Below are 23781 nucleotides of genomic sequence, written 5' to 3'. Positions count from 1 at the left end.
TGCTATCAAAGATTTTATTTACAAAACAACTACTAAAATGCCTGTTGTCATATTTCCATTTATTTATTTCTTACCCATAGGGTAATAGGTCCACCATAATTGCTTGGTGCATTTTATAATACAGAAGAAAAAAGCTATGTTAATAAAAACTAACAAAAACTCACAAATAGCTACAAATCTGAAGGAAAATGTCTAAGAAAAATTCTCCCCAAAATACAATACATTTTTCCACACATACACAGTACAGAATAACTTCAAAGGCACAGCTTTGAATTTTGCTTTTATAGACGTATAGAGAATTATCATCACGTGAAGGAATTGAGAGAACAGTTTCATACCTGACAATAGATAATTAAGCAAATAATCATGTTTGCATTGCCATTTCCTTTATATAATTGCTTCATATCATCATATTTAACATACGTGGCTCTGAATTCAAAATCTTCCCAGTCCCAAGTCCCTTCTTACCTTGTCATTACTAACCAGAGAAGTTAGATTTTTCCAGATTGTGCAAACTCAACACAAATACATATATAATAAGAACAACAGTCAACTTAAGGCAGTGTATAATTCAATGCTACATGTCTTTTCTTCTCTTTTGTAAAGATCACACTTACTTAGATCAACAGAAAGGTGCATCAATATACAAAGTTAGGTGTAAACTGAAACCTACAGCAACACATGTCCTTTTAAGGAGCCAGATAGAGGAATTGATATGAGTAAGTGATGACTTGGCAGAATAGTTTTTAAGGAATGCATTAAGAGCTTAAAAGAACAGATGATGGAGTTTTGCTGAGGGCAAATTTTCTGTCTTTAATTCAAATTATAAATAGGTCCTGTTTCAGTACTTTTTTTTTGTAAGACTCATTAATGTTTGTCAATAAGAGAGGGGGTAAAACTGGCTCACTCAAACTTAGAGAACACAGGGTTGTCCCAGAATTAAAAAAGGCACCGATCGGCCCAAAAAGTGGTCTAGAACAGCACAAAAGTATTTTTCAGCTACAGGAACATTCGGTCATACTGGTCTGCAATCTGCCCATGTTAAGAACAATATTTATCTGCCCAGGATCTTTTCCATTTTCACCTTCCTTGAAGAACGTCCACAAAAAGACCCACATGGCATGAAGCTTTTGTAACTCTTGTAAGTGTGTGGGCTCAGCTGATACCAGTCATCTTCATTTAGCCCAACCTGTAGTGGCTTCCCCATTGATGTATGCAAAGCCAGGAAAGTGTTGCATGTGCTCGTACTCAGAATTCCTGCGTGTTGTCAAGGGCGCGTACATGTCACTGGAATTGCCGTATCTCGTGGAGTGCATGGAGGAGCTTGTGTAGCAGGAGTTGGCAGCTGGGACCTCTGGCCAGCGTGGAGTCACTGGTGTGGGATGCAGCCTGGGAGTACTGCTCATCAAACAGGGCTCCATTCTTGATGTTGGACCATTGAAGGGGTACTAGAATTAAAAAAAAAAAAAAGAAATCAAAGAATCATCCGCCACATACTTCATTTTAAAATAAGGGCTGGTGGTGTCACAATTCTGTGTTTAGAAAAGCCAAAATCGTATGAATTAACGGCTATCCAACAACAAGGTACCATACCGAAGGTGAAATATCAGATAACCATTGTCTGCTGTAAACCAAAGTTTCAGGGAAAGTCTTGCAAAATAGTTACTGATTTTAAATACTGAATTAATTTATTGAAGTGCTAGATATATCTGGAAAATAGAAGAAAAATAAATTTAATTAATTTATCTTTTTTTCTCCCATTTTTACTCAAAAACTTGCTATTTACTAAGAATCAGAAAATAAAATGTCCTAACTCTTCCTCACTTAAATGAGTTTTGAGGGAGAGGAGCAAAAGAATCTTTATTTCTGGGAAAGTGCCTTCCCTTTAAAGTGTTCACAAGATATCCTGACAGTTTCTTCAGGAAAGCAGTGTGGTCTGGCCCCAGAACCAGCAGCTAATTGGAGAACTTATGGAAAGAGGCAGGCAGGAGGAGAATCTTTCTAGTTCCCAGCTGTTCACAGTGACACTTGGAAACTAGAAATCAAAGTCTGACAAATGGCTTCCACTAAGGAAGGACAAGATAGGAAGGAAAACAGAACACCTTTTGCCCTCTATAGCTACAGACTGCAACAGAAAGTAAATTGTGCTTATGAGGGCTTGCTTAGCATGTATTTATCTTATTGTCCGTCCTGCAGGAGTAGATAATCTGTGTGCTGTCTGAGGAACAGCTCTCCCTGTTTTGTCCCCGTTATCCATGTGCATCACAGAGATGGTGAGGATCCCTGTTACTCTTGGCCAGCCATATATCTTCAAAGCTTCTACATTTTACATTTTTATACCTTTTCTGCAAAAAGTGTCACATTTAACATTTCTGTATCTTGGGTTGTTTGACGCTGTTGTATTTCTTTAACTAGAAAGCTGTCACCAAAGCAGGATTATCACTCCTGATACTTACAAACCTTGCAAGTGGCATGCCAAAGCTTTCTACTGCTGCAAAACCCCTCATGTTTTGGAGGCTTATGGAGAGATCAGCTGGAGTAGGTGCTCCTAGGAGGGGAGGTAGCAGAGATTCCCAAGGGGTCTCATTACATTACACCACTGTGGATGGGCCCAGGGTTAATCAGTTGCATAAGCAGCTGTTACATAAGCCCAAGGCAATTGCAGCAGTGTCTCCATGAGGACTTTGTGCTGTCTCCCTTCAGAGCACAGCCAGGAAGCCAGGCCAGCCTTGACAAACGTATTTCAACAGTTCACAAGCCTCAGGCAGCTCAGAGCCACATGCTGGCCACTCCTAACTAGAGAGGAGAAAAAGACTTTTTGGCCAACATACTGTAGTTAGCAATTTAGCACATCCCTGTGTGTCCCGGGGACACAGGCCAGTAAGCAGATGAGAGGGAAGACATCAAAGGTGTTATCTAGCCTGTACTTCCCATCACCACACAGGCTGAATCTACCTGTGCCATCACAGCTGCTGAAATGGGGCATTAGACTGCAGCACCATCCTGGAACATTGACATTTCAACGCTGTTCTGCTAATCCAGCTCCAGAATAAGCTGTCCTGGCAACACTGACAACAGGTTTCTAAAACATCATCTAAATTTCCAAATTCACCCCACAGGAAGTTTTTTCAGTGGGAAAGTTCAGCAGAGCTTACATACTGAGCAGAAAAAGCCTTATATTCCTTTGAAGGAGAACCAAGTCCTCAGACTTGTTGGCTTTCCAAAAGCTTTCACTGAAGATGAGAACTTCCAATGACCATTAACAATGAAACTCAAGCTTTGAAGCAATATGTGGCCCAAGCTAAAAACTTTCTTCCTTGTCTTCAGTAGTGTTTTACTTGATACCAGTTATGGTGGACTTTGCCTTTATTACCCATTGATCTATACATGAAATCACTGTAGGTTCTTGTACTAAAGAGTGTACTTACAACAGAGTTACCCTAGACTTCTGCCATAATACACCAGTGATTCTCTCTTGTCTTCCTCACAATGAGATAATTGAGCTATTCTGTTGCTAACCATAACAGAAGCCTTTGCCATCCTGTCTCAGTGCAATTTTCCTTTGAGGTTTTGAAACAAAGGTTGTGACTTCTAACAGGGGAATTACGTGCTTTCATATCCCTTACAAATGCCAAGAGAAATCCGTCTTCAGCCAGGATAATTTGCTATTTGAAAATTTGTAGACTGCAAAAATGTTCACCTATCATCAAGAAGAAGAGAATGAACTCTGGGAATATTGTGGTGGGTCCCCTTGTTGTACACAGCAATATGTGGGGAAGCCACATGATGTCTTTTTGGTCGTTTGGAACCACAAAACTTGTGCCAGTAAGTGAATGAAATCTTGGCTCCCAGAATGAACTTCAGGATGCACCAAAAAAGAAAGATTTTCCTCCTCCAATATGCAGCCCAGAGGCCATGCTTAGGCTTACTGAGAAGGCAGGGGAATGGCTCTGCATGAGGGGACAGGATACAGTGTGCTGCTTTTCCTTTTCATCGAGCGCACCCGATGCAGCTGTGTTTATGAATGTGTCATGAATGTAAAAAGAATAATTGCTTGAAAATAACATGGACTCTAAATATCCAGTATTTTACAATAAATTCTGTTATGACTGAATGCAAGATGGAAAGTTTTGTAATGGTAGGTCAGCTAATCACAAATGACTCAGTGGCTTCTTTTTCCCTATAGTGAAGAGACTATTGAAGGACAATATTTTTAAAGTACTCGTTGGCCCCTGCCTGACTATTAACTCACCCAATGAAGCATCTATTCAGCCTTGTTGGAGTGTCCAAAGCAGAGCCATCTGGGCGGATGCCTGCCCATGCTGCCTGAATCACCTTTCACACTCTACATCCGGTTAATGAAGAGTGCTTAAGCTGAACTCAAAACACTGGGGCCTAGTGATCTTTGCCAGATATAAAAGCGACATTTGTTGGAGGACTCTTGACAGGAAATTACCATTTTCTGGGTTGACTCACACTTGTTACTACTGCTGCCATTAGACCTAGACAAGAAGCCCTTTAAGTCTGTGAGACTTTGAGCAGATTATTGTTAAGACCTTGCCCAAAAAAGTAAAATTAATTCCATTTATTTTAGTATTATTTTAGAAAATACAACATTAAATATGTCTTCCCATGAAGTGAAGGCTGAGGTTATACAATGAAAGGATGGAGAATAATCTCTTTATCCTTATTTTCAACTCACCAACCAATTATAAATGGAAGTTAAAGGTTTCAATGTCCAAACAGCAAAATATTTTCCTTATGAATGTGGCTCTGACTTTACTTTGTATTAGCTCCCACTTTGCTGGATGCTGTAAATTAACATTGCATGTTAGCTACTACTTTAGGACTTGCAAGTAGTTCAGAAAGTACTGAATTGTGGAGAGCTGACTATAAATTAACTTCATAAAAAGATGCTTAAATCTTATAAAATGACATAATTGATACTATTGATTAAAGGCATCTTTATCACCCTAAATTTACCCTTCTCTCCACAAATTGAACCTTATTGAATCTGTTAATTAAGCCAAGTGAAACTCTGAAGTCCATCTAAGGGATTTTGGTACTTTTGGGAGTGGCATTTGGAGCCTTAGGAAAATGCTATTTGTAATTATCTCAAACGAAGACATCTGTTTCCTGTTGGATTCAATGCATAATTACTTCAATTATATGCTAACAGTCTCGAGGCCCTTATGATGGCATACAGTTGGGGAACAATGAACTCTTGCTGCATGGGTGGGATTTGGGCAGTATTTCTGTCTTTCTGTCATTACCAGCTGTTTGATGACAGAGTGGTTATTGGGGAGGGTGTTATTCTTACTGCACTGGTATAGTCATGAGTTTATAATGTGTATAAGCTGGAAGATTAAGAACTTTTCCCCTTTTTTTTTTTCCCAAAGTAGATGAGCCAGAACAACATGAATGGACACTGAAGCATGGGCTCTGTCTGAGAGAGGATTTCTTTGGCTCCCCCATTGTCACAAAAAAGTTACTACTGTTTTCCAGTACTGCTTCTAGAAAATCCTGCTGCAGAGATATATGAAGCAAAGGCATGGTTTAGTGGAATTGTGGCATGCAGTATTTTACAGAAAAACTGAGTCGTGCTGCATGCTGCACCCAGGGAAGTTTTATGAGACCATTGCACTCCACAGAGCAGTTCAGGAGAGTCAGAGTAATAACACTGCTTAAATTTCCTTTAACTATGGCCCAAACACTGTGCTCTGGGCCTCTGAGAGGTCCAGACCTGATCTACTGTTGAACAGCAGACTGTACTGCTGCAGCATTTTCCAGAGTGATTTGTTCGGCTGCCCACACCATGGAAGTAAATTATGATCTTCATAAATGCAGCTTAAAGGCAGCAAAAACAAACAAACAAACAAACAAATAGATTCATTTTTGTCTTTAAGATAGGAGCAGCATGGTACAAAAGGAGAAATGATGCTGTGCTGCTTCTATGGCTCTCTATCACCTGAGATTGACTGTTCGGAGATGGCTGTTCCATTTTGGAAGCAGCAAAGGAGAAAAGGTAAAATGAAGCTGTGTTTAGTGTGGCATCAAGGAGGGATTCTCAGATCTAGGTGGTTAATGCGGCAGCTTCTTGGCTGAGCCCTCCTACCTACTCTGAGAGTCAGGTTTGTGCAGAAAGGCTGGAGGGGAGCGTCAGCTCCATCAGGTTCCTTGCTCAGCACAACTGAGAGAACAGGACATTCACAGCCCTGCAGTCCTTGGATAACTCCAGTGCACAGAGCAACTGTCACAACAGAAACTAAAGAGATGATAATGCTAAATTCTGCAAGAGATGACAGGGAGGAGGTGAGGAAGGAGTGATGCAGATCCATAATGTCTTGAATGGTGAGAGAAGATAAACAGGGAATGAATATTCACTATTCCTCATCACTCAAAAAACCCTAGGGCACCCAATGCAATAACAAGAGAATGAATGTTTCATGCAATGCCTGACAAAGTGCATATGTACAAAAAAGCTCAAAGACAGGGTAATGGAGAGTGGTTTGCTACAAAAACATCATTCCAACTGCTGCTTCTGACTCAGGATATTCCTAGGTTAGCTCTTTCCGAAGGCACCATAGCTATGCTGGTGAAAGGACTACCTTCTACTTACCCTACTTCTAAGACTTTTCCTCCACACACCTGTTTCTGGTCGTTGCTAGAGATAAGACCTGGATAACTGAACCTACAGTGTGATTCACTACAGCTACACATTAGGATACGTACAGTTAAAGATGTGCATCTTTTAATGTTACCAGAAACGTTAAAATGTGTACTACTGCAGATTATTCTAATTATTAGTAGGTTTATTCCTCCTACTAAAAGTGTTAGCATTGAAATTTACAAAGAAAGATTACTGCAGCATGGATTGGTTTGTATCTAAGTAAAAGGTAGAACTATGTGAATTGAAATACTTTGGATAGCCTGAAAGAGGATTAAGACCTGTCCAGCCAGGGTGAATGTTGCAGATAAAAGCTGTGCTCAGAAGCTAGTCAAGCCTACACTGTGACTTTGTGAAGGTGTTGTAACTCTCTACTAAACTCAACATAGGTTGATGAGACCTCTCAGAGGCTTTAGGCAAGAGTTGTTGCATAACTTCAACCCTGGCACCTGGTACCTAAACCACAGAAGCAGAAAAAATAAAGAAGTGATGAAATAAAGTCTCTGTATAGATATGTTGACGTACATACACACACACATACACAAAAAAAAAAATAATCCCCATCTATATGATGGTGGAGTAGCACCAGAATATTGTATGTAATCCTGCACTATGGCTTAGGAAATTAGGTAGTAACAGATCAATCTGTAGATCATTTTTCATTTGTCTGCCAGGCTCTTGGCCAGTAAGCCAAGTCAAGAAATGAGCAATCAGGCCTGGAATTATAAGTAAAGAACTGTTCTGAGAATTACTCACAGATGGTGAGGGAAGAAGAAAAAATTGGGATTAAGACCAAGCTTTGAACAGACTGTTCCTGTCATCAAAAAGAGTCTTAGCCATCAGTGGAAATTAGTCAGCCTATACTGCCAGACCCCCACCTGCACTTTTTGAGATCTGTAAAGTAATATTGAATAATAAATATTAAAATAGTAAATAGTAAAATATCTACATCTGTGTTACTTCTTCCCTAGCACAGCCTCACTCTCAAGATTCCAATGACAAAATCAAAATTCTCAAAGTAGCTGATAAAACCTGGAGTGTGGCCCTCTCTTCCATAGAAAGAGGTTGGATATGATGTTCTTAAAGACCAAAATAGTTATTAATAGCTGCAGCTTAAACCCCACCACAACTACATACCACCTGCTTTGGCTCAGATCCTTGTCTGGGACAAGGGCTCTCCCTGAATCCATGTTTGTAGAGAATTTACCACACACACAGATCTTTTTTTTTTCCCCCAAAGGAGTTAATCCCTAGACACTGTCCTAAAGAGCATGGTAGAATAGTTGCTAAAGTTGAGCCAAAGTTCTATATTTGGCCAGAATGTAGATTATAACAAAGAGTTCTTTTGAAAGTTATGGTCAAAGCCTCCTCTTCCCAGCTGATTATACTCCCACAGCTCTGCACATTGCAGCCCCTTTGGTTTCAAGTATAGTGGCAGCTGTTGATATATTCATTGTAAATTTGGCTTCCTTATTTTGATTTTGCAACATCACGAGTCCTACTGCAACTCCTTTCAACATGTTCCCCTCACAAAGACCAATAGAAAAAGAGCAGTTCCCTAATATCTTATTAAGGACATCTTATGAACTTTTTTTTTTTGGTTAAAAGTAGCTAAGAAAGGACTTATTATCAGAGCTAACTTAGCTTTAAAAACACTGTCAGCAAATTTTATGTCAAACTGTTAAGAACTTTGAAATAATTTTTCAAAAGTAAGATTCCAGTTTGTAACTCCTCTCAATACAGAACAAGCACATTGATATGGGGTTTTTTGGCTGTGTTCTGCTGTACAATTCCATCTCAGTTTATAAGCAGAATGAGAAAGAACATGCCACATAGAAATTGAAATAATTTTCCTTTAAAGTGTGATCATTAAAGCATAGCTGTTCTTCATATGTGTTCAGGACAGTGTTTCAAAGACTAGCAAGAGAGAAAAAAATTTTCTGACATCTGCACTTTTAGAGACAGCCTACTACAGTGTGAAAGATATTTGCCTGAGTTCAATGTTTGCTACTGCTTGCATACAGCATGTTAACCAGGATATGAGTAAACTAAAAATGTGTTGATCTTGATTTGCTTTACTTGTTTCTTGAACAGGGTAAGACCTATATTGACAAATGGAGGAAAACAAACCTGTCCCAGGACGCTTCACTTCAATGTTCATTCACTTTCCTGCTGAAGATAGAACAGCTGCAAAAACCCTCAGACAAAGCCAGACACCTCATGTAGTCTGACAGAACAGGTGCTACACAAATGGATGAGAAGTTGTAGCTTGTCCTTTCCCTAAGCCATTGTTGAGCTGCTCCAAATCAACATCTTGGGTTTGTACAGGTCTCAAAAAGCTTTAAGGAGATCAATACCGTGATTCTTATCTTATAGCTAGGGAAAATGAAGCATAAAAAGGAGAAATAACTCCTTAAGGTCCTGTGGCAGATTGATTCTGAAGACCAGAATAAGATGCAGCTTTTTTGTGCTCAGTTTCAAAGCACTACCAAATTCATTTGCATCTGGTATGAAACTGTTGCAGTCCAGTGGTGATTGTTAAGCATGGCAGTCCCTCATACACTTTTATAAATTTCTGGTAGAGGGTAAGTGGTGCTATGTGAGTGGAAGTGTTATATACCCCGATGCCATCACCTTCTGCCTGTGCCTGCCCTTTGCCAGTCTTCCAGCAGAGAACCCAGAGAGGAGCTGCCTACACTGAGGAAGCACCAACTACATGAGCCCTCCAACAGTGGCACTACTTTGGAACTCTTGCCAGATCTGATCTTCACACTTCCTCAGTGCTGGCTCCTACTGGCTCAGCTTTGTGAGGTGGAAGAGTTATTGGTATAATTTCTAAACATTTTAGTAGGAGATCACAGGATACAGATTAAACAACGTCTGCAGTGGTGTCCTGTAGTTATTCAAACTATATGCAGAACTCACTGTTTTGGCAAATTCCTAAACATGGGTATCCTCAAAAGCAGAGACCCCACAAGAACTCACTATGGCCTCTGCATCTTCAGCTAAATGAAAACACTTTTATTTCTTCTTAGAGATTTCTTCCTGCTCCCAACTCCTAAGAATCATACAAATAGTTATAATTGTTTTGCTTTAGCTACTCCTTAAAACAGAAACAGATCTAGACTGCTGGATTTTAGAGTTAATACTTTATATCGACAATCTAAAGCTACTTCTGATCTCCACTGAAATGAAAAGATACCTAGGTAATATTAGAAAATAAAAAAAAAAAAGAGGAGCCATCGATAACTAGACAGCTTATGGATTCAGACAGCTAATATGCTGATCAATTTAAAAATGGAATTATTTTAAATGTTATAACAACCATCATCAAGTAATAAATGGAGATTACCTGTGAAGAGCTTCTGTGGTAAGCTGAGTAGTGAAGTGGTCCAGAAATAGCAGTATCATGTGGTAAGGATGGATACTGACTCTGCATTGCATGGGGATGCTGGTTGCTGTAGCTACCATAGTTGTAACTTCCTGTGTATCTAAAATACATCAAAAGCCACTTTTAGTATGCACAATAATTTATTCGCACTAATCATTCCACAACTTTTATGAAACATACCTTTTATTTTTTAATAGGAGGATGATATTTTAAATCTTTTTCAAAAAGATATTTTCCAGCTCAGATGGTAAGCAGATGCCACTAGTGAAAGTGTGTGCCCAGCACAACATCAAATAGAGAGACCCAGCATGTTTCTGTGACTAATTTTAAACTGCAGACTCAGCTCTGCACTTTCTGAGGAGAAAGTGTCTTTCCCTTTTATTGTTATCTAATGCCATGTTCCCAGGAAATTGCTATCCAGGCTGAGGAAGTATGGTAAGCCCTGACTTGAAGAACTACAATGAGTTCAGCCACCTCCATGTGCTTCAGTCAGATGTTTGTTTTTGGGAGGGAGAGAAGTGAATTAGTTTGAATCTGAAGCATACAATGTTCAGCTTTAGCACAGCCAACTCCATAAGGGAGTGGGATGTGAGGTTGGAGAACCTGTCTACTTTCTTTGTTGAATCCCAAACTCCTGCCTGGGGGCATCCAGAAGTGAAGGAGGGAGCAGTTTCCTTAGCTACTGAGTCAGTGTTAGCCACCATTGTTTGAACCATTCACTAACAGAAGATGCATGAACACTTTCTGCAATCTCCCCAGTTTTGTGAACATGTGAACATCCAATCTTTGTTGTCTCTCAGAAAAGCTGATTCACCTAGATTAAAATGTTTCCTCAAATCACCATAATCCAACAGCAGAGGCAAGAGATACCTGCAGAAACAACAAATTCTCACATATACACACATAACATAGACACTGTCTTACTGTGGTCTGTTCCAAGTCTTGAATACTCTCAGCTTCGGAACATCTGTGCTGCTCTATTTCTGCCTCCACCTAACAGTCATATTTCTGGATAAGAAAGATGTTCCCTTTCTCCTTATCCAGGTTTTCCCAGTAAGAACTTAATAGTGACATTCAAGCAGATATCTAAACCAAATCACATCCAAGATGGAATAAGATGCAGGGTTGAAATTAATCTACTGATACCCTTCCAAACAGTTTAGAGTCTTTCACACTAGGAAAACACTTCTGGCAAAGTTAATGAGTTTGCAACAAGACTGAGGAACGCAGTAAAACCTTTTGAACCTCTTGCATCATAGCACCACCTGGGCATTTGCTGATATTGCTATATTGTCTATTCCTTCTCCATCAATCAGTTTATGACTTGTGTGTTGGACATCTGTGAGTTATGCACTGAATCAAATAAGGATGGCTCAGAAGAAATGCTGCTTAATGAAAACAGCACCGAGAGCTTTATCAACTGTCCAAAGCTTTTCCAGAAGAAATAATGTTACATAAATTTATACCTGTAATTGTTTTAATTGAGAGCCTTGAGCAAATTTTGGTGATGGAGAATATTAGAATATTATGGTGATAATGTGTCTGTATAACCAAACTGTGGACATTTTTTAATCTGCAGGTTAACAGCAGTTATTGAATCACTGAGGTTGGAAGGGACCTGTGGAGTCTATCTAGTCTAAGCCCCCTGCTCAAAGCAGGGTCCATGAGAGGAGCCTGCCCAGAATTGTGTCCAGCTGGAGTTTGTACATCAGCAAGGATGAAAACTCCAAAGCTTTTCTGGGCAGCCTGCCCTAGTGTTTGATCACACTAAAACAACTTTTTTGTTTTATGTTTTAAAATAATTTCTCGTACTTCTATTTGTGCTTGTCCTGTCATTAAATACTGCTGGAAGGCACCTGTCTCTGTCTTCTTTACATCCCCCCAGCAGGTATTTATACGCACTGATAAGACCCTCCCTGAGCCCCCTCTGCCCGATGCTAAATAACCTCAGCTTTCTCAGTCTCTCTTTGTATGACAGATGGTCCAGTCCCACCATCATCATTAAAGTGGCCCTTTTCTGGACTTACTCCATGCCTGTGTCTGTCTGGTACTGGGGAGCACAGAATTGGATCCAGATGTGGTCTCAGCAGTGCTGAGCAAAAGAGAAGAATCACCTCTCCTGACACATGGTACAGTAGGGTTGTTCTCTAGGCACATCTAGCTTTTTCAAACATGGCACAGGCAAACAGGAATCAGAGAAGAAATCTACTTAAGCCTTCTATTTTAGAAAATATCCTCCAGGCCTACTGCAGTTTTGAATAGAATTAAATGAGATTATAAAACTAAGACATAATATAATTATAGAATAGCAACAACAGCCAAAGAATTATGATACTAGCATCTTTGCAATACAGACTTAACTACATCAAGAAACAGCTTTCACTGTATTTAAAAAAAAAACCAGCAAAGCAGAATTTCATCCAAATCCTACCAAAAACACATCAGAAAACCCAAGGCAGTGAGAAGTGCCTTACCCATGCTCTTCTCTGTGGGGATAAACAGGTATCCGGTGTGTGACAGATGATGAAGGTACATGTGGGCTCCTCATGCAGGGCAGCTGTTGGGAATTCTCAGCAGGTGACCCAGCAGCTGTTGTCACAGTGTAGGTGAGCGACCATGTGTAGGATTGCATAGCCCCTGCAGACGGAGAGGAGCCAGAGGAACACAGTAAACATGGGCTGTCATCCACAGAGGTGCCATGCCTTGAGACAGTTATAGGAAAACAAGCGAACAGGCAATGATCATAGAAAGTGCACTGACTGAAGTGAACAGACCAGTCGTATCTGAGGCATAAATATCAACACATATAGATCATTTGGAGCATGCAAGGATCCAGAAGAATGAAACGCATCTGGAATGGCTCACACTGTAGACTTCCAGTGTGGTGTTGAAATAATTTTGCAGAAAAAACCAAAACCGCATGACAGGACTTAGAAATGGAAGAACACCAATGCTAAGATTTCTCAGGCATGATGCACCAAACCCTGGGGTCTCTCTCATATTGAGAGAACTGCTGGCCTGCTCAGCTCTGAGGCCTGGACTGAGGCAGGAAGTACAATCAGAACAATGAAGGGTTAGAAAAAAAATAGTGTTATGCAAATAAATATCTTTAATCCTTTTGCAGTTTGTACCTGTTCCACCCAACTAGGTACCAGCCCTTGTAGTGGCAACACTATAAAGATCCCCAAATTATGGCAAGTAGATAGACAGAAATAGCCTAGTCATTGCCTTCCTGCAAATAACATTTTTTTCTTTGTTTTTAGTGGCAGCAGAGGCTGGACTTAATTTGTTTTTGTCATGTAGAGCATTTGTGGGAAGAGCAAAGCAAAGGAGTGGGTTTTCCATTTTCCTTAGAAGGTGCTGAGTTTTTTAATCATCCTGATCCCTTCCAGGCAGGAACTCCAGTTTCATGAGCCAGCTGCTGAGAAACCTTTGTCCTTTGCACACACCCCTTTCACTCAGGAGGCTGACAGATCCATTGTTCCAGTATAACATAGCTCTTGCTGGAGGTCGTGACCATACTGGCTGAGATTACCCTGCAAATGAGGACCAGAACACTGAATTCAACCCAGTAAGAACACTGGTTTGGGGGTCTCTGCGCACTCTTGACTCTTTTTCTTCAGCTAAAAGAAATTCCAGGAGGTGACTCAGGTTTTTTTCAGTATGGATTCTAGGACTTCCTGTAGCATGAAAGGGCTTAATTCAGAGGTGGAAGTGATTGTACTCCCTGGTCTCTGTCTACTCCATGGCTTTGGGAAATGAAAAGCCTATTTCAAATTTGCATGATTTTCTTCAGGTGTGTGTGATTTTAATTGGCAAAATCAGTCAAATAATTTTTTTTTTTTGTGGGAAATGCATAATTCTGCAACTGACTTGAAGGCATTCTGAGCTTTGCAAGGTAAGTCCACTTGAAATACTTCAGCAGCGTGTGATTTGGTGCTCTTACAATACAAAACCTTGGATGTGTTATGGCCAAGAGTATTTGTGATAAGTCTGTTGTCACATGCCTGCATTTTCTGCCACTGACTCTCAAACTTTCTGTCTTCATCTCCTCCCAATGCAGGGGACCACCGAGATCCCCAAGACCCCAAGAAGAAAAGCTAGCTCCTGTTGCCATGGGCAAATAAACATTCATGGTTCCTTGAGTTGGGAAGATGTTTAAGGAAGCCTGCCTTTACTAAAAAATACAGTTTAGGTGCAAGGGATCAGATGTACTTATGCAGTTACCAAAGAGCTTCATTTGAAAACAAAAGAGTTTTGAAAATATCAACAGCTTGTCTACATAATATCTTAATGAAGCATTTCAATTTCAAAAGGTCAACATATTTTCCCAGTGTTATCTTCCAAAACAAAATTTGCAACTCTCTTTCAAAACAGGCCTAAATGCAAAAGGCAAAAACAAAGAGAAAGGAAAGGGCAACAAAGAGGGTAAAAAACCCCAAATGCTTATTTTGAGGTAACATTATTATTTGGGCTTTTTTTCCTACTTTTTCACTTCACTATAAAACTAAAGTTTTACTTTGACCTGATTTTATTTTTTTCAACAAAAAAATTGGCCATTGATCAAAAAATCTCATGACCTTCCTATTTCTAATAAGAAGCAGTAATAACAGAGCCAAAAGATCCTTTGTATTTTATCAAATATATTGATTTGACTGGCCTCAGACATTGTGACAATCTCCTTTGCTTTTTTTGAAAAATAGCAGGGATCTTATCACAGTCAGATGAAAATGAGTGAGTCCAGGACAGCAAGTTGTTTCATGTGCTCCCTGTGGGAAGTCAAATTCCTTGGATGAGAGATGTCACTCCAGGTATTCAAATCTAACTGTCAGCCACCTCAGTTCAACTTTAAAATAAATGGTTGGAGAGTAACAAGCTTTGCGCTTGTCCAGATGTCACAGAAACAAATGTAGAAAGTAGGTCTTGCACTGGGAGAGCTCTTTGTTTAATTCTCCTAACCAAGAATTGTGGGAGGTACTAGAGGGTAGTACCTCACACAGCTGCTTGAGGGCATACTCTCTATCTTTTGCAGGTTATGGTTTAGAAACAAAAGTATGTTGGGTTTTACTCTGATTTACAGAATGACAGAAAGCAGAAATATTTTTCTCAGAATGTTCTGGTGAACCTACAGTTGCCTCACCTTTCTTTGCCTTTGTGGAAGGGATGCTATTATTTTCAGTGACCTAACTATGAATACAGGGAGGAAGGAAGATTGCTACAGATTTGCAGACTGTGTGTAAGTACATATGAGGTTAAGCAGGATACTACCAATGTTGTGGTGGGTGGAAAAGGAGGAATGAGTTAAGTGTGAAAGGTTTCCATAGTTAGCTTTCTAATATCTGCCTAGGTCTCAGTCCTTTATGACTAATTTCCTCAGCTGGTTGCAGAACTGAACTCCAAGAAATGAAGTCTCTTTTAGATATGACTGAACCCAACTGAAATGCTTTTTTGAAAGAAGCAAAACCAATAGTGATTGAGCAACAATTTGCTCTGCTTTGTGTTCTGAACATGCAGGGTTTGATTAAAATAGAAAAATTCATTTATTATCACTCTTTTTTCTTTTCTCTTAAAATAAAAAAAAAAGTTATTTTGAGGATACTAACCAAGAGGCCATCTGATCTGTACAGGAGCCAAATATAAATGGAACTGCTATTAGTCCTACCACAGCCCTGTTGTCATTGATGCCATCACGTACACCAGTGCAGAGAAAACCCAGAAGATGCTTCACAATGCTGCATTTTATATCTGCTTTAGGCTGGAGCAAACGACCACCAAGACACAGTGAGACACTCCCAGCACTGTGCATTATGTCTGATGGTCAGCAGTACTGTCAACATCAAATCCAGAGTCAGAACCCCATTCTGTTCCCATGCAACAAACAGTACACTTCACATATAAAGTTTTAGAAAAACACCAACCCTTCCATTTGAAGGGAAGAATTGCCTCTTGAAAATGAAACCTTAGAGTTTTGCACTCTGCAGCCATGAGAATTGAATTCTGATTGTTAAGCAAGAGCTGATGTTCTCAAATACTTATATGAGTCCAGGAGCTGAAGCTTTAGGAAAAGAACCAAAAATTTGTTCTACTCCTACACACAAATATGAGAGGGCTAGATCCGTGCCAGTATTCCCAGAATTTTAATAAGCTCAGACTTGGAAGAACAGTGACTTTTAATGACCATTGCTGACCTGATGACTTATTTCATGCATAGATTTCTTAAAACTGAACAGCAAACTCCATATTTTACTAAGATATTAGGAACTAACAATTTAGAGCTCATTTTGGGTTGTCTAAAAATGATTGCATTGGCGATCAGGGCTTTAAGAGGGGCTTTAAGAGAGAACAGCATAGTCAGCCATATAGCTATCACTTTTACTACAATATTGTTGCAGTTTCAACAATCATTAATCTGGCCTTTGTAGTTTAGAAAGGATGGAGGCTAATTAGCCTTTTAACTGTCTAGTAACCTAACAAAAGTTTTAAGTAAAATGTTACTGGTGCCATGATAGATGCCACAGAGTGATACATAGGATTTACTTTTCTTTTGCTCAGCATCATGTCGTTGCAACAGTTTAATTTGCTGGTTTTGTACTGAACACTGACTGAAGGCAAAAAAGGTTAAAATACAAGTTTAATAGCTAACTTTTATTGCTAATGTCACAAGCAAGAAAGAGTTAATGATGCCCTAAATTGGGGATCTGAGAGCTAATGGTGACCAATGGAACTAGTTCTCAAGATCTGCAAAGCATTTGTAGAATTTTACATTTACCTCATAAAAGACACATAAGAAAATAAATAGTGTGATATTTCCAGAACAGATGTTCCTGTCTCAAAATATTCTATATAATGACACAGATCTCTATGTAAAGTAGTTTGAGTGTGTGTAATACATCCTCAGCACTCCTATTTTAAGGTTTCCTTTAGTTGAGACACAGTTGTTATTTTGTGTTGCTTTATGTGAATAAACACTGCATTCCAAAGTTTAGCAAACTAAAAAGCAAACAAAAATGAGTCCATCTACATGATGAACATGGGAAATAGAGGTATTACTAATTAAGAAAAAACAAATAGCCACATATTCATATTTAATGTTAACCAGAGCATTACTTGCATTTACTAATTTGGCTTGTGCAAGACAAAAATTATTTTCATACTCTCAAAAGTGAGACTGCACCACACCATAAGAGTAAAATGCGATTCAACCAAATGAAAGCCTTTAAAACCACCTAAAAATGAAAAGCAGAGGGAAAAAAGGACTAAAATAATCAGAAATTGCTTTCTTGCCTAAAAAGTTCTAGTAAGGGAACAATTGTGGTCTTTCAATACCTGAAGGGAAAGATGGAAAGAGACTTCTTACAAGGACCTGTAGTGACAGGACAAGGGCAAATGGCTTTTGGTTAACTGTTATATGACAGTCACATGGAGTTATGGTATCTGCAGCCCAAATACAAATCCCTCAGACCTCCATTCCAGTCAATGGCCCTGGAGAACACACAGTTCCCTTCTTTTCAGTCCTTTCTTTTTGCACACAGCATTGCATCATACTAAGTTCTGGTTCTGGCATCACAACCATCCCACAATGCCTACAGGTCAAGTTCCACACAACATCAACGTTTCAGCAAGAGTCAAATAGCTTCACCACCTCCACTGTCACCTGGACTGAAGCCATGTGGTCACCTACCCTGTCTAGGAATCATCTGTCTCTTGTCTAACTGTCCTGAGGGATAATAACTTCCTGTTTCCCTCCTAACTATTGTGTTGCCTCCAACAGTGAAAAATCTTAAATTGTGATGCAGGGACAAATATTTTTAAATCTCTTTCCAGCACAACATGCATTGTCCTTCCCTGTGGTGCCTCTGAAAACATGAAAAACGTTTTTCAGAAAGATATATTAGTTCTTTAGCCACTGCCAAATTCTCTAGTGTGGTAAATCATCACTTTATGACATTCTTTTAAGAAGATTTTGTAACTTTTCTAGTACATTTAAGCGATAGTTTCCACATTCTGATTGTACATCCTATTCAATGAGGAGCAGCAAAGCTGGAATTTCACTGCCTGAAATGCCTTCTGAAAATCACTCCCGTTTCTGCCTGTCTTTCCATGAATTAAGAGAACACTGTCTTTTGATCGTACAGACAGACCGTCCTACCCACATCCAAAAGGTAATGAGTTTTGCTCTAGAGTACAGAGGATGTTAGCCATTTATGCAGCCCAAACAAGGAGCTAGTTTTATGCTTATTGTCAATCCTACCCACAAGTTTAAGCTGTCCCTTAAGTGCAGATTTTTTTAATTTTTGGGCCCACTAGAATACAACAACCTTATCAGCTGCGGTAATAGCATATAACACTGAAAACAGGCTTCAAACATGTAATTCCTAATCTCTAGCATCGATTGATGAAAGTTGTCAGCAATGTGTAAAAGATCCCTGAGAGAAATGTGCACAGCTATTTAAACATATTTGGATGTTAAATATGTTGAAAGATACCCATCTGTCACTTTACCAGCTAGGAATTGCTGAACCACTACTGATTTTGGATTTTGCAAACCTCACTAAACTTGAAATATTTGGCCTGCTTCCTTCAGGCATATAAAACATCCAAACATTAGATCTTTTTCCTGGTAGACTGCAAATCATGTGTGGATACAGTGAGAACAGATTTCTGGCTTGGGAAGGCTTCTCATATCTTGCAAGCCAATACACCATGTTCTGAGGCTCAGTTTCAGGAGACCAAGTGCAAAAGCCACCCTCAAGCAGATTTATCTGCCAGAAGCCAACCAACCTACCTGTAGTGGCTGTTACGCCACCATACTCTGGGGACTGGTTGTTGATGGGTGATGGGGCAGAGGGCACTTCCACAGACGTGGCAGATTTAGCTGGGGAGAATGGTGCTGGGGAGGGAGTTGTAGCAGCTGGTTCACTGAGAATAATTTCTTCTTGTATTTCTGCTGCAGAATGAGAGAAAACCCATCTAAAACATAGCTAAAGGTAGTGTCAAGGAACACTGAGAAACTTAAAAAAAAAAAGCAAGCAGTTAGGTACTGTAGTGTGTATTTCAAGAAATAGCGAGCTGGAACCACAAATCTTTGAAAGAAGTACTTCTATAATATTCACCATTACAACCTTCATTGTACCTCCAGAAGACCTCTTAAAGGAAAGAGCAATTTTTCCAGTTGCATAGGCAGGAAACTGGTGCATGGACAGTTTAAGTGTTATACTCCTATAATGTACTATTACATTTCTAAAAGAAACAGGAGTCTCAAGAGCATTCCTGTGGCTTTGGGCCATGATCTTCTTTCTTTGTTGAATAAAAAAAAGAGGATATTCTGGATAGTTTTAGCTGCTAAAGGTATGTGGAAAATATGCAAGAATAAGCAGCTTGTTTGTCAAAACCCCAAGAGGTTATGGCAGGGCAATGAATTCAAGTCTTGCACCCTACAGAAGATAGTACCCTAATCACTGAAATGTTTTTCTTCCCATAAATCTACAGGGTGATAAATTAAGCCACAGCTAAAATGGAGAATGAAACTTTCAAAGATGATGGAGAGGGTTAATGTGCCAAAATTAATGGGAGACGGAAGTAAGGAAGATCACGGAGGACCTCTCATACAAGGGAGTGCCCAGAGCAGAAAAACTAAAAGCAATCCCTGCTTGCTTCTGTTCTGGCAAGGCATTGTGGAGTGGAGCAGGACTCCAAATCCCCTTCTGTATACAGGCACTTAGAATGTAAGTGTAGCAGAAACAACAGCTTTGCCATTTGTCTTTTCTCACTCCTGCTATCTCTTCCTCTTATTTAGACTGGTACAAATCCACTAATGTCAGTGAACTTATTAACACTGAGTCCATTGAAATTCAATGGCGGTTTAGAAAGATTAACTAAGATAAAAGGTTCAGGACAAAAATATCTTACTGAAACACCAAGTAAGTGCTTAGGAATGGGTTTTCAGATATCCAGATGACATTGTGAAGCAGGCAGTTCTCTTTCAGAATTAACCAGGGATGCCTCCCAAATAATTTATTTCACATCATGACAGAAGTGCTTTGCTCCTGGATAAGCCTCAGCAGGTTAGATAAGGACAAAGATATGTCCTAACATAAAAAGTACAAAAAACAGTGGAATAAAACAACAAATAATGAATAAAAAACCAGACTCACCTGTGCTTCCTTCTCCCTTCATTGCCCTCATTAGCTCATTCGCTTTCTCCTGACAATGGAGTGATTCTAGCAGGTACAATACGTAGTCATCAAACATCAAGTGAATAAGGTGAAAAGACCCTGGTAATAAAGTGAACAAACAAAAAAAGCCATTGACTGTCTCAATACACTCATTAAACCAATTGTTACAGTACTCCACACAAACAGCCCTGAATAAGACTGCCTCCATGTACTGAAATACCTCTCTTACTCAAGGTAAGAGAGGTCGAAATAAAACCAGGGAGTAGCAAACTGTTAATTCCCAGATTTATACTGGCTTCTACAACCAGCTGTAGTTTAGGGTGCAAGAAGACTACCTAGCTGAGAGCTGCCACTCAAAGGATTCTTCTCCTACATTAGCACTGAATTTTTTTGCTGATTGTACTACAGTAGAATTGTTTCCTACTGTCTAAAGGATGTATCATTTTCTGTCAGAAGTAGAATCTCAAACTGGCTGCCTTAGTGACACATCCTGGTATGAATTTTCTGAACTACCTGCACAGAAAGGGAGTTTCTTCCCATAATTTATAAAGCATACATATCAGAGATAGTGAAGAAATGTTTGCTCTAGATCAGAAATCACAAGAAAAGAAGATGTGTAAGAAGAGATCACAGATACATTTTGGGGGAGAAAGTAAGAGAAGCAAAACATCAGAGCTGAGATATTGTGCTGTGCCCTCCTGAAAGGACTAACTACCATCAGCAGGGGGACATTGACAAGTATCAAGGTGGAGTTTGTTCAATTTATGCAATAGACTCCATAACATTAAGTACCTGTAGTAGTTCCAGACAGCACTTTAGCACTTTATCATACAATGGGTTTGGTTTTTTAAAGCTCTTTTGTTCATTTAGACTTGCACGGAGTATTTAACACATGTTCATTTAGTTCACTAAGTAACTCTGACAAGTAAAGTACAGTGAGGTTAAAATAATAGCCTGTCCAGTGGCTAGTTTAAATCAGAGAAAAGTCATCATCTGAGACAGAAACAAGGATCAACTACTGCCAGACAAAAATCCCCCCAGAATACCTCACGTAGAGGTATTCCTTTGGAAATTCCATTATTGCATTTGAGGAGGAATACTTTCATGGGGAAAAGATCAAACAAGTTTTAAATTAAATTGAATTTCATAATGACTGGTTTCTTCACAGGAAAGTTAGGTTTATCTTGAGATATTAGCTTTTATCACAATGAAGCACAACTAACCCTACTCCAACTAATGTATTCAAACATGCTGCTGTAGGGCAGAAGTGGTTTGAAAGACCAATACCCTTATTCAATTCTAGCTGGCAGTTCAGCTTTCAGAGTAACTCTGAGCACACTCTTTTTCTTTGTGACTCTGATGGTCTTTGTGCATGCTCCCTCCATGCCTGCATGGTTTTGTTGTCACTGATATGAGCTGGAAAAACACCCTGGGACATGAACATATGCCCCTGTGCTCTTGGGAAAGGCAGCACAGAAACAGGACACACCTGACTGTAACACTTCTGCCATGGGAAGGTAATCTCTGGCTGCTGGTGAACCTGAAGCATCCAGTTCTTTGTTTCATGTGACTAAACAGATCAAAATGGTAACAGGTTTCCCTAGACTTTCAAGGGTAAAAAGTAGGGATCTTCACTAAACTACTGCAGAAAACTTGTTTTTAAAAATCCTTTGGGCTCCAAGTCTTGTTGAATGAAGTCCTATTTGATTTAGTGATGCAATAAAGACAGCAGACATGGCTGACATTACTGACATAGGATTTCCCCAGTTGAAACCCAGATTTTCAAGAATCTCCACAAAATTCTCTCGACTTTACAGTTTTTCAGTGCAAAGTTTCTATTGACTCTAGTGCAGTTACTACTGAGAAGTAACTTCAAGGTAAGAAAAACAGGCTAAAATGCTGGCAAACTTCATGTAGTGGTATAAAGTTCAGGGTGTTTACTATTTTCCATCAAACTCCTTTTTCACACTTTATTTAAAAAAAAGGAAAGTCGCTTGCATTTTCATAAAAATATTTGGAAGTGCAAACTCTAAACACTGTAGTGCTAACAAGCAAACAACAAGAACCCAAGATCTGCTATTTTAAAAAATGTCTTTTTGAGGGGTCTAACGCTTTGTTTTGAAGACTTGGGGTTGGCAATAGTGAATGCAGCATTTAAAAACACTCCAGTACCCTTGTCACTCTTTTGAATTTCTCTCTTCCTCTCCTATTATTTCTCCCACTGTGTATTTTTAAGCTCTGCATAGAGTTTTTGAGCCCAGAATTTGTGTGAAAGACACCAGACAAACAAAGTTTTGGTACTGAGTGCAATGAATGCAATATTTTTATATTTTTGAGTAAGTTGAATGAAATGTAAAAGCTATAGAGAGAAACTGATATCAGGGCATGCATTTCAGCCTCACAGTGAATGGCTATTCAGCACAATGGACCATAATTTATTCTGTGTTTGCAAGCTACTGTTTCTCACATGAAACTGTTGGGTTCTTTCAAGTCTATATTTAAGTACAGAAATGGATCCAGTTGTAAGCAAATCAATAACCTCTTTAGGAAAAGGTACGAAGTCATTCAAGGGACTGTAGTTACGACAATAAATAGCATTTGGCTCTAATTTTCAGGGGTTAACAGAAATCTTGGCAATGCCCAACTAAGGCACAGTAAGTATCAGCTTCTCTTAAGAGATACAGCAATTATGTGTAAGTCGCAAAACAACAGTGAAATTTCCAGATCTGGAGAAAATAATGGAGTTTCTATTACTAATTAGTTACTTTATACACTGGGTGTATTACTTAAACATCGCCACCAACTGTGCCTTTGATATGCATATGCAGAAAAGAGGAAGGCAGGGAGGGAGGCAGGCAGAAAGAGGAAAAAGAGAGAGAGCAGCTTTTCTTTTCTGCCAGAGACTGTTTCAGCCTGCTCATGTCACCATGCTTAAAAGCTTTGCAGATCAAATCTTTGCACCAGTCACGCCAGTGCCAGGTATTACCACTTCCTTCAATCAGATTTTGGAATCATCTATTTCAAAGGTAACAATATACTGCACATAGTAAAGATCCAAACATGTCCTGTACATAGTAAAGATCCAATCATCTAAGACATTATTTCACTTTAAAAAAAATTACACTGTGAGCATCTGAGTCTACATATTGTTTAAGGTAGAAAAAATAATTAAAAATAAGTCCACTGAAACTGTTCCCAATGCAGTAAAAATGCAAAACTTTTTATCTAAGTTTAGAACAAAGGTATATTATATGTAAATATTTAGAACAGTAAATCAGTCTTTGTTTCTCTCCATAGAACTCACTTAATATATCAATAATTCTGAAAATCTAGAAAGAACTGTATAAATTAGGTGCAGGAAAGTTTCTGCCATCTAGCTCTGAGCTTTTTACGTTCAGGGGTTATTCTTTCGGAACTTGCTCAACTCTAATTCTCAAACAATATGTCAAATGGCTTTGCAGTGAAAGAATAGCATCATTAATGTAGACTATTATAAATTTGTGCCCATAGCTAAATAAAATTTATGGTACTTGTGTAGGGATAACCAA

At 39.2% G+C, this 23781-nt stretch overlaps 1 protein-coding gene across 7 annotated transcripts in view; it reads right to left on the bottom strand.

Annotated features, from left to right (window-relative positions):
• RFX4 (regulatory factor X4) overlaps positions 1–23781 on the bottom strand; it is an 87359-nt gene continuing 63578 nt past the window's right edge. For 5 of the 7 annotated variants that reach the window (XM_077178478.1, XM_054631510.2, XM_077178476.1 and 2 more), the window contains 5 exons: positions 20213–20332; positions 18844–19005; positions 12533–12695; positions 10020–10158; positions 1–1448 (listed from right to left, as the gene is read on the bottom strand). In XM_077178478.1, the coding sequence (XP_077034593.1) occupies positions 1176–1448; positions 10020–10158; positions 12533–12695; positions 18844–19005; positions 20213–20332 (857 nt within the window). In that variant the 3' untranslated portion in view covers positions 1–1175. The remainder of the gene's footprint in view (positions 1449–10019; positions 10159–12532; positions 12696–18843; positions 19006–20212; positions 20333–23781) is intronic. The other 2 variants (XM_077178475.1, XM_077178481.1) reach the window with 2 other exon arrangements.

Source organism: Agelaius phoeniceus, chromosome 5 (assembly GCF_051311805.1).
Source record: "Agelaius phoeniceus isolate bAgePho1 chromosome 5, bAgePho1.hap1, whole genome shotgun sequence".
NCBI classification, from domain to species: domain Eukaryota; kingdom Metazoa; phylum Chordata; class Aves; order Passeriformes; family Icteridae; genus Agelaius; species Agelaius phoeniceus.
This window is presented reverse-complemented; position numbering and strand designations above follow the sequence as displayed.